This window comes from Hakea prostrata, chromosome 10, assembly GCF_041222555.1.
Source record: "Hakea prostrata isolate BN-2017 chromosome 10, UWA_Hpros_2, whole genome shotgun sequence".
NCBI classification, from domain to species: Eukaryota; Viridiplantae; Streptophyta; class Magnoliopsida; order Proteales; family Proteaceae; genus Hakea; species Hakea prostrata.
The window spans coordinates 44,310,330-44,324,680 of NC_142609.1; the positions used below are offsets into that span (position 1 = coordinate 44,310,330).

A 14,351-nucleotide genomic window follows, 5' to 3' on the forward strand; every position below is an offset into this window, starting at 1 on the left:
TTTGAAACTGCTTTCTCTCTTGCTTCTAAAGGATCTGGGATGGTGACAGATGAGAATTCTAAGAAAAAAATGATGAGTTTCATGGTGATCATCTTTACCTGGTTCAAAGTAATGAGCAAGCCTAACAAAAAAAAGACATACAAAAAAGAATAGGAACGATGTTGATGCCAGAGAGGGGTGTGGGATTGGGTGGGTGGAGAGGTATTTTAGTCACGAAACAACCAAACTTTAACACCTCTTAAATGGTGTTAGTTGCTATAGGATCTAAACGAAATTTATCACACTAAGGAGACCCAACTTTATTAGTCAAACCTTTATTACTAACACTGTTAATTTTTTATTATTAATTCTCAATATTACCCCTAGATCCCTTGTTTGAAAACACTACCCATCAACCATATCTCCTGAACTTTGTGAGAATTTATGATTGGGACTTGGGAGAGTAAAAAGTTGTAGACAATAAAGAAAAATGAAGAAATGAGTAATAGTTAAAATTTAGAATTCAAGGTTCTCGTCTTGTTCCTGTTCTGTCTTTTTGAAAAGTTTAATTTACTTATTATATATAATATAATAATATTTTATTCCTCAAAATCCATGTTATTATATATTTCCTTGAGAACAAAAACGTTTGAAATTATAAACTAGGTGCCCATGGCCCACCTTGATAATTTTGGATATTTATGTAAAAAGATTATGATTTATACATGAACGGTCAAGATTTGATGATGCGTGCAGGTACAGCATGATAATAGATATGCAGTTTCTGGTTAACATTTGTGAAAGCCCTATTTTTCTATGTAATATTATATACGCTTGAAAAATGAAAAAGAATGAAAAAGCCAGCACCTTTTACCCAAATCCCCATCCATTTGATTTTTAATTTTCCTTCGATGGAGGGGAAAAAGATTAGGCTGAAGTCACAACACTACCACAGCCAGCACCACCTAGAGCCCGAGCACCACCAGAATCAGCAACACCAACCCGGTGGCGCCGCCGGCGCCGGTGCCTTCTCCAACCCAATTTCCGTCAGCTTAGATGAACTGAATGCTAAATGGTCTAGTCCTCTTCAGGGCATCCCTTCATCAGGGATTCATTACCCAACTTCTGAAGGGACCCCACTTATCTTCCTTCCTCACAGCGTCACCGGTAAAGCACCTGTGGCTTCTTCTTCTTCTGCTGAGCCCTTCAAGAAAAAGAGAGGAAGACCCAGAAAGTATGGTAAACCAGAACCAGCACCTAGTGATAACCCTTCTTTTTATTCGCGAGGGAAGACGCCTGTTACTTCTGCTTCTTCGCTTGTTATTTCTCCTGCTGCTGATTCTCGTAAAACAGAGAAGTCTCTATCTTCTAAGAAAGCCCAATTGGCTGCTCTTGGTTAGTATTCCAAAACCCTTCCTCATTTGTCATTTTCTTTGTGAATTAACTAGAATCTTGCTCGCTTTCCTATGCTTGCATGCGTTCTTGCATTGGCTTGTTTCTGTTTCAGTGTTTCATGCAATATTTCTCCTTATTTGCGAATGTAGTATCGTTGATTTTGTGGGCTTGTGTGTACATGCACAGCGTAATACGCTTCAAGATTTTGCTGAACCTGTTAATCTTTTTTGTGTTGCCTGGTTGATTGATCTTTGTTTCGTCATATATCTTCAAGAACATGTTACTGGTATATCTTTATCAAAGTACAACTAGGATGGAGGCTATAAAATACAGTTAGGAACTTTATATGGTTTTCTAGTTCACATTCTATTATTAAATGCAGTAAAATTGCAGCCGCCTGAAAAAAAAAAAAAAAAAAAAAAGAAAAAAAAAAAGAAAGAAAGAAGAGAGAATATTTCGCTATCAAGGGAATCAAGTTATGTTTACTGGACGGTTGAGACAATCAAGTACATCTGTCAGATTAGTGTTTTTCCAGTAAAATTACCAACAGATATTAGATTTCATCAATACAATAAAGTTGGCAGAAGAGGATATAATATCGCATAATCTAACTGTACAGTAGAGATAATCAAGCAACTCTGTCAGATTAGTGTTTTATATGCGGTAATGCTTATGGTGATGCTTCTCTCTGTAAATTAAAGAATGTTCTTACCAAATATTGTGGAAGGCAAGGTAGATATTTGCCTCTACTTTTTCTTGGCCTCTGATGACTAAAACGTTTGTGAATTTTTAATAAATAAAGTGAACACGCATTAGAAATAATTCCTTGCTTGTAAATTTTTAATGTTGAGTTAGTTACAATAATGCCTTTTGCTATCATGATAAAAGAAACCAAATTTGGTTTCTTTTATGGTTCCATGACTCCATCTCACTCTGCTCAACTACTTAGTCGTTATTTCATTTGTAACATGCAAAGGAGAAAAGAAATAAGAAGGAAAAGGATGATGAACACATGAAAATAGGTCTGGACGTACCACATATATCATTTTTTAGGGGATTTTTTTGGGGGGGGGGGGGGGTTGGGGTGGGAGGAAGAAAAACTTGTGTGGATGAATTATGGTTTGATGTTGGGCATCCATTTCTTAAAACTGATGGAAATCAAGATATCTCTGTTTCACTCAATGGGACCACAATGTTTGGCTGATGGAAGGGTAAGGGAGAGGTTCAGTTGTAGAATGAGGCATAATATCTTTGTCACTTGATAATAAGTCAAACCAAGAAGCATGTAGGTTACTTGTTTATTTTGAATACTCCTATCTGACGCACTAAGCATTGATACAGGTATGTGATTCTTTTTGAGGCATGGGTATTTGGGAATTTGCTTCTAGGTTTTTTTCTCTAATTTCATTCATATGATACCTGCTTCTTTAAAATGCTTTAGTTAGCTATAGATGCTTTAAGAGTTAATTGACAAGTAGTTTTATTTATTTATTTATTTTTCATGGAACTGGTTTACTTGATAATGGTATCACAATATAAACAAGCTTACCTTACCTTAATTTTGGTGGTTCGGGTAATTGGACTTTTGTTTCCTATTTTGGATAGGTAGTCCAAGAAGAGTTGAACTCATGACCTCTTAATCGTAAAATGTTGATACTTGCCAACTAAGTTACTTTGCTTGGGTTTTTAGGTAGTTGTTACTTGCTCTAATTGACACCTCACTTATGCATCTTTACGTGTAAGTGATGGAAACCTAATCTGTTTTATTCAGGGGTAAGTTGGTTTGGATCCCTAGTTTTACTTTTTCAGGGCTTTCTCATTTCTAGCTTACCATGTTGGTACTGTGTGCCTGTGGTAAACCACTTGCAATTCTCAAGAAAGATGAATAAAGTCATCATCTTGTGAAAACTTTTTACATGAATGTAACCTTCAGCTGTATGGTGATAATGACTTTCATTGTGATCGTTGACAGCATTGGGAATATATTGGGGTTTACAGAGCCACTGTTGTGCAATGCTTCAGTGTGGTTATATATCCTGTCCAATTTACTAGTGGATTTCAGTGAAAATATCTTACTTGAGTGTTTCTGTCTCCCACTTCTTTGGAAAACTTTGGCTAGATTGCTACAGATTAGATTTGTCTCTACTTTGAAATTTCTTAAAGTTGTGTTCTAGACAAATTCCCTTTTCCTCTCATTGTGCACTATCAATAAGTTTTTATTTTCTTGGTATTCTTTTATTTGAATTAAAGTTCAGCTTATTGCTTTGCTATTCTATGCAGGGCAGGCAGGACAGGGGTTTACACCACATGTCATTACTGTATCTACTGGAGAAGTATGCACTCTGCCATTTCTTTCACCATGATGTACCTGGAAAATATGCATTTAACTAGAAATCATGTTATATACTCAGGGTTTTATGATCTACGCTCTAAGCTCTAAGGAGTAAAGGCTTCTATAGGCAATGTTGTTAACCATTCACAACTTGTGAAGATTCATCAAAATTTAGATAGGGGTGGTTGCAAATAAGTCATGCATTCTGCTGCCAGCAAGACTAGGTTTCAAGTTGAATAGGTATGGAAAATTAGGTGTAATATTCTGTGAACATTGTGAAGTTAGTCATAGATGAGTTTCTTGGTGGTATTACAGCTCTAACCTAATCAAGTAGAATTTTCTAAAATGTCTGTTCGATGGAGCTCAGACATTCTTTTTCCTTTGTAGTGCTTGGGATGGCAGAGGCATTACAAGGTTGGTTAACCTACTTCCTCATCCCCTCCCAGAGACATCCTTGTTAATTATTTACAAAACACTGGAACTCATTAGTCAAAGTTTCTTCTTATTTTACTTTTTCATTTTCACTATATTGATCTACTACAACACGGAGTTCAATCTTAGATATTAGGTCATCTTTATGCGATTAGTTCAGGGTGAATCTCACTAGTTGGCATTAAATTTTTTTTCCCCCTGTGTATTTCATTCCCATCTTTGACTATTTACTTGTCATAAACAATGTACAGGTTGGATATTGAATTTATTTGAGTTTATAGGATTCCTCCTAATGGATAGATTCGATTGATAGGATGTTGCACAGAGTATCTTGTCATTCATTCAACGAGAGAAGCGTTCAGTATGTGTCCTGTCAGCAACAGGTTATATTTCTAAAGCAACTCTTTCCCATCCTGCTGCAGAGAGGAACTTGATATTTGAGGTAGATAACCTTACATATTCTCCTTTGGGTTTGGTGTTTTTTCTTGAAACTTTCAGTTTATGAAACGATAATTTGATCAGGTACTGGGGAAGATACTGGCATCCAATTGCCCAGGAATTTCGTTGGTTTTCTACCCTATGTTACTTCCATGTATTCTTGTTATGATGCTAGCTATTTTTTTTAACCTGCTTATAAACCTGGGTTTTGAAGACATGTTCTACATACTAGATGCTTACTGCTACTTGGCATTTGAATGTGTTTCAGTTTTTCTCTCGCATCTATTGTTTTATTTTGGAACAGGGGTTGGGCGTGGGGTCTATATTTCATATTTTGATGGTTTGAGGAATGAACCCCTCAAATTCCCAAGCCCATCTGTCAAACAGATAGATCATTCTTGTACTCCCCCCAGCCCCCCAATTTTTTTTTTCTTTCCCATTTTCTTGTTCATCTGTGGCTCCCCAGACTTGTCTCTATTGTTCCATCAACTAATATTATGCTTGATTCTTGTTGGCCTTCAAGCTTTATGAATTTACGGGGAAGATGATCTTCAAGGACTGCCCTAGCCCATCGATTTGATTGGCATAAAATCAAGAGAGGTAAGTGGCTTTGGAGGAATCCTGTTCAGTGGACTAAAGTATTAGTCATGCTTATTGTGAATCACAGCCATGGCATGACTCCCATCCTTGGCACTGGGTCTACTTTCACTGTTCTATGTGGAGTACAAACAATATGGTATCTGCTCTAGGTGTTATTGTAGCCCCAGGTAAATTCAGTTGTCCTGATATAAATATGAGGAAAATTCCCAAATGCAAGCAATGTGGGAATTCTTTCTCATGGTCTCTCACATATTATGTGTGTGGGTTGCAGTAACACTCTCTCTCCTTAGACAGCATGTGGCCCCCTACAGAATGAAATCACCACACTGTCACTGGTGTCGTGTGGAGATTGCCCCCATGCAGGTGGCATGGGAGCCAAAAGTTTTTCTGACCCTGGGTGTAGGGCTTATTAGCATCTCCATGCCTCTCTCTTCTTCACATGCAATGTGCTTGCTGCCCTCCCATGTATGGTGCCATTTTACCACACCTCATCTGTGGGCTCCTCTATGCTGCTTGCTCAAAGAACCCTCTCCCATATTCCATATATTCCCTATAGGATCTATCATTTGGATGGTACTCTTGTATCATTGTTTGCATCTTATTACAAGAGGAGCAAAATAGCATTCTTGGCTTGGTTTTTTATTGTCGAGTTTGGTGAAAGAACATATGACCAAATCCATGGTGATGTTTCTATGAAGGTACATTTTTCATTGGAGGTAGGTGCCCCGATCTGCATTTCAGGAAAGGCATCCCAATTAGGAACCTGACAAATAAAATTGTCTCCTCTCTTTCTACGTTCTTTAAGCAAAGCATGTCCTAGGTTGCTGCCCCACCCTGCCGCCCTTTGAAACACCCCCCCCCCCAAAAAAAAAAAAAAAAAAACTCTTTTTACAGTTAAGAAGCACCATGCTTCTCCCATGATCTCTTCCAACAATGCTGTGGATTGCTTCCTGAAGTCACAGAGACACCATAGCCTCTTATCTATGCATATCAATGCTTGTCTACTCACCACTGCGTAAGTTGACTTTCCATCTTGCAACTGCATTGTGCCTTTTCTCACCTTATGTAAGACTCTTGTCAGATTCCAGTAACTGTGTTTTCAGTGATGAGGATAGAGATCAAATTAGGTTCCATGGTTGAAATTCCATCAAGTGAGGTTCTCAGATCTAAATGAACCATTCTCTGCGAGTGCCTTTCAGAGTACAATCTTTTGTCACACTCTCTGAAACAGGTCATTTGTGCACCCCTTCTCCATGATAAAGTAGAAGCTTCTCCCTGCTCTAACAGCATTCAAGGTTCCACTCGCTGCCCCTCTCTCTCTCATATGCAAAGAATCATTAATGGAGACGGTGTAGGATAGTGTGAACTTTTTAACGAGGCCAATTTCATAACAGACTCATGAAAAAACATAATGGAGTATTGGATGTTACTGTTCCAAAACATGTGGATGGTGAGGGTTTGTTCTTTAAATTTGATAGACTGAAGAATGTTTGCTAGATTCCAAATCTGGAGTTTCTTTTCCAGAACTGCACGTCAGAATGTGTCGCTTTCCCTTTCCATTCCAAGCTTCTTTGTCATGTCATGTGGAGTCAGATATCCAATATCCTAATTTCTGGATTGAGTTCTCATTTTCTCTTCATTGCATTGGTTTAATCTTATCAGTTGTTATCCAATAAATCTTTTGTTGGCAGTCTACACGTAATACTCCTTCCCTCTGATGAAAATTAATAATATATCTTACCATCAAGCTATATGGCAAGATTCTTCTTGATCTAGTTTGGGCTAAAAGAATTTGATAGAGGAAGAGGGGGGGGGGGGGGGGGTTTGCTATCATTACTTTTAATGTTTATTTAGATTTAAACATGGATTTCTTGAATCAAAAGCAATAAGTTAGAAGACAACATCCATATCACCTCATTAGGTTTTTCTATCAGAACGGAGTTCTAAATCTCATCTTTTGATTCAACAACAACAATAAGCCTTGTCCCAACTAAATGGGGTCGGCTACATGGATTCTTGCCCTCCAATCAGTTCTGTTCAAGGCCATGCTAGATACAAGGCCTAAGCTATACATATCCTTTCTCACCACTTCTCCTAAGGTTATCTTAGGTCTACCCCTAGCTCTTCTAGTTCCTTCAATATGGATTATATCACTTCTCCGTACAGGAGCATTTATAGGTCTCCGTTGAATGTGGCCGTGCCACCTCAAACGACTTTCTCTAAGCTTATCACTTATGGGAGCAACTCCCAAACCAACTCTAATATAATCGTTTCTTATCTTATCCATCCTAGTTTTGCCACTCATCTATCTTAGCATCCTCATTTCTGCTACACTGAGTTTATCTATATGATTCTTTTTAACAGCCCAGCACTCTGCACCGTACATCATAGCTAGTCAAACAACGGTCCTATAAAATTTTCCTTTAAGCTTTAATGGAATACGCCGATCATATAAGACCCCGGACGCACCTCTCCACTTCATCCACCCTATTTTAATTCTTTGCGAAACCTTATTTTCTAAATCACCTATTTTACTTATGATTGAACCTAGGTACCTAAAACAATCACTTTGAGGAATCTCTTTATCGTCAAGTATCACCACCTCATCATCTGCCCGATCATGACTAAAGTTACAAACTAAATATTCTGTCTTCGATCTACTAAGTTTAAAAGCCTTTTGATTCTAAAGCTAATCTCCATGATTCTAATTTGGTATTAATCCCCACTTGGGTCTCATCAATCAACACAATATCATCCGCAAAAAGCATACACTAGGGGACCTCATCTTGAATGTCTTTGGTTAATTCATCCATTACCAGTGCAAATAGATATGGGCTTAAAGTTGACCCTTGATGTAGTCCAATTGTTATCGGGAATTCATTACTTTGTTCCCCCACTGTTCTAACACTAGTCACTGAACCATCATACATATCCTTAACTATATCTATATATTTACTTGCAACACTTCTTTTCTCTAGTACTTGCCAAATTAATGCTCTAGGGACTCTATCATTAGCTTTTTCTAGGTCAATAAATACCATATGAAGATCTTTCCTACATTCTCTATACCTTTCCATAAGTCTCCTAATTAAGTAAATAGCCTCCGTTGTAGATCTTCCCGGCATAAACCCAAATTGGTTCTCCGTAACTGTAGTTAAGTGTCTCAAACGGGTTTCAATTATTTTCTCTCATAATTTCATCGTATGGCTCATCAATTTAATGCCCCTATAGTTATTACAACTTTGAATATCTCCTTTATTTTTGTAAATTGGAACCACAACACTTCTCCTCCAATCATCTGGCATTTTCCCTGTGCTCATAATCTTATTAAATCTCATCTTTTGATTATTTTCTGTATTTGAGGGGGTACAGACGTGTTCAATGGAGGCCTAGGGATGCCCAAGTAGGGACAAGCGCCATGATCTTTGATTGAGGAAGGACATGCATAGTTTAAGTCTTTTATCAAGTATGACCTCAGATAGAGCCTATGGAGGGCAGTAATCCATGTAGTGGAGGCAATTTAGCTAGCTGAGATTCTTTGGGCTTGCTTGGCTATTCCTCTTACCTTCGTCTTTCTTTTTTCTTTTCACTTTCCTGCTTTCGTTTTTCATTTCTCATCTCATTCCCTAAAATTAAATGTTGCTTCATTTCATGTGTTGATATCGATTTTGATGAATTGGATCAGGGGCGTTTTGAGATCCTTTCACTGAGTGGATCTTACTTTCATCAGGAGGTTGGAGGGGCAAACTCAATAACGGGTGGGCTTGGCGTATGTATGGCAGGCGTCAATCGTGAGATTGTTGGAGGTGTGGTAGTAGGAGGACCATTTTATGCTGCTGAACCAGTACAGGTGCTGTTCCCAACTTCCCCTCTCCCGCTCCCTCCTTTTTTTTCAAAATTTTTCTGTTTTGAGCCAGACTAGTTCTTTGAAGTTTGAATTTTCAATGTAAAACTTTGCACAGGTTGTTTTTGGTTCCTTTCTGATTGACAACAAAAGGGTAGTTAGTGGACGTAAAAAGGCCGTTGCTTCTAGTAGCAAGTCGCCATCTTCTCTAGCCGGTGCAATGAGTTCAAATGTAGATATCGGACAGTTTGGGAGTATTCCAGTCAGGGGTAATGATGAAGAACAAAAAACTAGTCTGGGTCTTACCGTGTCACAGCCTTGAGGGATGCATTTACTGACTAGAGGGACATCTGATTGGGGGAGTGGTCCAGATGCTAGAGACAGTGATGACATACGTATCCAGTAACATTGTATGAGGAAGAACGACTGATCATAGAGAATCCTGATCTCCAGTGGATAGAGAAGCGACAACCAGATTCAAATGGACTTTATTTTTGGTTTTGAAGGTGCTGATCATATATCGGGTAATGCTATCAGATTATGATAACCCTTGTTGTTTAGGATTAGAACATATTTTCTGTACAGTACACTGGCTGTAGTTTCTAATCTTAATGTATAGAAGGGGATCCACAGTATCCAGATGTTGAATGCCGAGCTGAGTTTGACCCATGCTTTACATTCATCTGCTATCTTTTCCTGAATCTGCTGCTTTGCAACACTAGACTTTATTTGGTAACTCTCTGTGTGTGTTTGATCATATCTGATCAAGTAGCTCATGCATCTAATACCTTGGTGAAATTAAGGCAGTTGAGTGGCCATGGGTTACTTGTTTCTTCCTCTAAATATGCTTGAGGTACTTGTAACTTCATGGGTTCAGGTTGCTTGCTGTCTCACATTGATCTCAAAGGCAGTTGGGAACACAAGCATCTTTTGTAAGGGGTGAATCTAACACTAAAAGTGTTTTAAACAAGAAATGTAAAAGAGTGAGTCATTAAAAGTACTAGTGGAGTCTTAGATCCCTGTGCCATCAGTTCTCTCTACCAGACCTCGGGACAGGGTTCATTCATTTTGTCAGGATTCAAAAGAGTTCGAATTTTTAATTTTTGAGTCGGATTACCTCTCCGTTAGGGGAGGATAGACTTATATCTTGCTGGGTTGATGGATCCAATCCAAAGCCTGAGGTTGGGAAGTAGCGATGTACCTTGTGTGGTGGTGAATCTTGATTATTGAAGAAGTGACCCTTGGGGACCTGCTGGGATTCTATGAACTCAAAGAGTGTGAAGAGACTAAGAGAGGAGGGGGGCCATGTCGGTTCATGGAAGAAAACTCACAATCAAAGCACTTCGCTATCACCGCCATCATCATCAGGCGGTGACCTTGCCCATCATGATAACATGATCATCTCTCTTTTCACCACACAAAGAAAAGGATCCATTGCCAACATAGATAAATAAAATCAACCTTTCTTTTTGTCCGAATAAATAAAATCAACCTTTTATTATTTCAAATCCAACATTTTAAAGGCTGACTAAAGACAAAAGCATTGCCGACAAGATAAAAAGCAGTTTTGTTTATTTTAAATATATAAATATATAAATATATAAAAAAAAAAAAAAATATATATATATATATATATATATATATATATATATATATATCATACTACTATAATAAAAGCATGTACTCTACCTTTTTCGCAAATCTTTTTCTGTCCTTTTCTATCCCTATCATTGTTTTAAATACCAATAATGTTGTACTATTTGTTATTTCTTTATTTATTTTTATAAGGATAATTTAGACATTTTAGTCATTAATTATTATTAATTTATCATTAATTTTAATCCTTCTCTCAATTTCTCTCTCGATTTATCTCTCGACCTCTTTCAATCTCGCTCAAAGTCCGTCACTCTCTATATCCCTCTCCTTCTCAAACTCTCTCCGAACTCTCTCTCTAAATTACCGCACCTCTAAACTCTCTACGACCTCTCTCAATCTCTCTCAAAGTCGCGCTCTCTATATCCCTCTCCCTCTCGAACTCTCTCTCGAATCTCTCTTAAATCCCTTTCAATCTCTCGAGTCTTCAATCTTCCCCCTCCCTCTCGAACTCTCTCTCGAACTCTCTTAAACCCCCAATCTCTCTCAATCTTCTTTCCCGTTCGTCCGATTTTTCTCTTTCATCTAATTTTTCCAAATTCCCAACCGATTATTGCAGAATTACCCGCAGAGTTCGTTAAAGTAATAACCGAAGAGATACGCACCTTCCGTTGAATCGAAGGTAAGAGCCCGAAGTAAACCCTGCACGCTCAAGTTCTTCTTTGGTATATTATTGTTAACGCATGTTCACGGAAAAGCAAGCTATAATGGGTGAGGTGGGTTGCCTTCTACTTCTCTCTTCCTCTCAATTTTGAAATTTGAATTTGATGTTCAGTTATATTCGAGGAATTTATTGGGTTTCTATGTATTTGTTCTCTCATTGCAGAAAGATAATCAGAAACCGAACGATGGTGAGAAGCCGAACAATGGTGAGAAGAAGGAGATGGGGAAGAAAGAAGATGGATCGATAATGGCGGTTTTGAATGTCGACATGCATATTGCAAAGGATGTGCCAAGAAAATAAAGCGGGCGTCAAGGGTTTTCAAGGTATTAATCCACCTATGTACCATTTGTAGTGTTCGCTTCTACATTTTTTGAATTTCAATTCCGTTGAAATTCAACAATTTGCTAAAGAGTTTTTTATTAGCTCTTGAATTTGTTATAGAACTCGAAATTTGGATTCGATTTATTGACCCGGATTCACAAAATCGAGAATTAACATTATCTTATCTTTTGATACGGCATTAACATTATTTGCTAACATCCTAACATTATCACTGATACGGTTAACATTATTTGTGCCCTTCAAGCTTTGATGGAAGGCTTCAATGTCCTGACCCTTAAAGATGTGCTTTCAAAAGCTGACATCTTCGTTACCACTATACTGGGCACGGGGATATACTCTATGATTTTATATCAAGCTCTAGATATTTTATAAATCACGTGCCCAATATTTGGGATTAACCTTATGTATAACCGCATAACTACGTGCCCAAATGCAGCTGAAAGTTATGATTACCTTGTTTCGTGGAATGCATTTATACTACTATTATAAAAGCATGTACTCTACCTTTTTTGCAAACCTTTTTTCTTTTCAAATTTATAGTTGCTTCAATTTTTCCTCACCTTTTTTTGCAAATCCTTTTTTTTTTTTTTTTTCAAATTTATAGTTGCTTCAATTATTTTCCCCATATATCACTACGTGCATTTGCACGTATGTTTTTTACTAGTATATATATATATATATATATAAGCGCGGGGGGGGGGGGGCGCGGAAAAATGCCCCTTCGGGGGGGGGGGGGGGCGCCCCCCCCGGCAAAAACCAAGGGGGGGGGGGGAGGGGGGGAGAAGAGAAAAAAAAAAAAAAAAAAAGACAAAAAAAAAAAAAAAAAAAAAAAAATAAAATTTTTATCCAAAATCATCTAATTTTATAAAAAAAAAGGAGGGGGGGGGGGGGGGGGGGGGGGGGGGGGGGGGGGGGGGGGGGGGGGGGGGGGGGCTCCCCGGACCCCAGCCCACTCACCGGGGATCGGGATTCTGTCTGTCAGCAACAGAATGTGAAGCATGAGTCATATTCAACATAATTGTATAATGAATTGTAGACTTCAATACTTTTCTTCACCACTTGTGTATTTGTGTTCTCTTTACATGTTTACATTAGTTTGTATGAGTTTTCCAAACTTTTAGTTTTGCCTGCATATATCCCTGGTATGTGCCAATCGAAACTTTATATTAAGTGATGTTTTAGGCAAAAAAAAATGTTCATATTGTGTTTATTGGCCAAATTAGGCTACATAACAAAATTCAAGCCAAAACGACCCTAAATACCCCCTGAAACCAGGGGTCGAATTTTCATCGACACCCTTGCCAAAAGTCACTGAAATGTTGCTGAGTCGGTGGTGTCGTCAGTGACCGATGCGACACTGTTTGATATTTTGGACCTTGCATATAAGGTCAAATTTATGAAAAAGGATTTAGCTAGATTTTTTCTTGTGTCGACTGCCGGCCTAACACATCAACCCTCCTCTTTTATCCTAGCTTAGAACAAGTAGCAGAACACTGGTGGAGTTGGGACAAGGTTTATCGTTGTTGTTGTTGTTTTTTTTTTTTTTTTAATTTATTTGCCAACCCCGGTTTATATACCGGTGGTTCGACCCGCGTCGCACACCTGGCTGTGGTGGGTGAGTCTCCCAGCGGGAATTTTTGCATCCACAAGGATTCGATACCGAAACCTTGCTTAAGCGAACCAAGCTGCTTACCACTTGGACCAACCCCTGTTGGTTTATCGTTGTTTTTAATTTTGAGCAATTTTGATACTATATTATATTTTTTGTTTAAAGAATTTTTATATATATTTTTTAATTTTAGTTATTATTATATAATATAAAAATCTCTTTAACAAAAAAAAAAAAAAAAAAAAAAACTTTCTTCATTCAGAATCAAATACCATGATCCTCCACCAACATCACAAGAGTAATGACAACTCAGTTTTTTCAGTTATTTATTTATTTATTTATTAAAATTTCAAAAACTTTTATTGAAAATGATGGATCATGTCACTTGAAATGACGCTAGTAACTTATCATGTATCAAAGATTAGCCCTACATTGAATATCTTTACTTGATCCTGTCCTTTAATCCTAATTCCTAATCCTTGATCCTGTCACTCACGCGGACATTGACCCCAGTTAGGGCCACCCAAACTAGGGTCACCCAGAGCTGGACCAAGTTCTTGTCAATCCTAATCAGAATAACACTTTATTCTATTAATTCTAATATGATCATTTCTTACTTTATCCATTTTAACCGTACCACCCGTGATTTTATCACCCTCACAAAAGTATTTGAAAATTACATAATAAAGGTTGTTGGATATATTGGATCTGCTCCCTTGCACGAGTGAGTGATTTGATTTGATGGGTCGAAAGCTAAAGCCAAAGCCAAAGCCAAAGCCAAAGCCAAAGCCGTGGGGTTGGGACTTGGGTGTTACCATGTTATCTTCCGTGTTAATTTTTCATCATTATTACACTCAAAAAAAGCTATTCTTTTGAGTGAATTACACGTGCATTCTTGAGTTTGTAAACTATTATATTTATACTCCTTAAAACATTCTATTATATTTATATCTCTTATGTTTTAAATTATATATCAAACACATCCCTATTCTTAGAATAATGGGATTAAGTGATGATTCAATGTTTATTTTATTTTCAAAGTTTTCAAACTACTTATCTTTAA

The 14,351-nt window shown here is 37.7% G+C and overlaps 1 protein-coding gene across 1 annotated transcript; it reads left to right on the plus strand.

Moving 5' to 3' along the window:
- The first annotated feature begins 852 nt into the window (after positions 1 to 852).
- LOC149003305 (AT-hook motif nuclear-localized protein 14-like) lies at positions 853 to 10,049 on the plus strand. The gene is made up of 5 exons (XM_089138149.1): positions 853 to 1,374; positions 3,655 to 3,707; positions 4,452 to 4,580; positions 8,862 to 9,026; positions 9,139 to 10,049. The coding sequence occupies exons 1-5, from the start codon at positions 891 to 893 to the stop codon at positions 9,340 to 9,342; spliced, it is 1,035 nt and encodes a 344-aa protein (XP_088994275.1). The 5' UTR covers positions 853 to 890; the 3' UTR covers positions 9,343 to 10,049.
- Positions 10,050 to 14,351: the final 4,302 nt, after the last annotated feature.

Excerpts from the sequence above, each read along its gene's own strand:
- LOC149003305 (XM_089138149.1), top strand. The coding sequence starts at position 891 with ATGGAGGGGAAAAAGATTAGGCTGAAGTCACAACACTACCACAGCCAG. Across the intron at positions 1,375-3,654 it reads AGCCCAATTGGCTGCTCTTG|GGCAGGCAGGACAGGGGTTT; the intron begins GTTAGTATTCCA and ends TATTCTATGCAG. Across the intron at positions 4,581-8,861 it reads AGAGGAACTTGATATTTGAG|GGGCGTTTTGAGATCCTTTC; the intron begins GTAGATAACCTT and ends GAATTGGATCAG.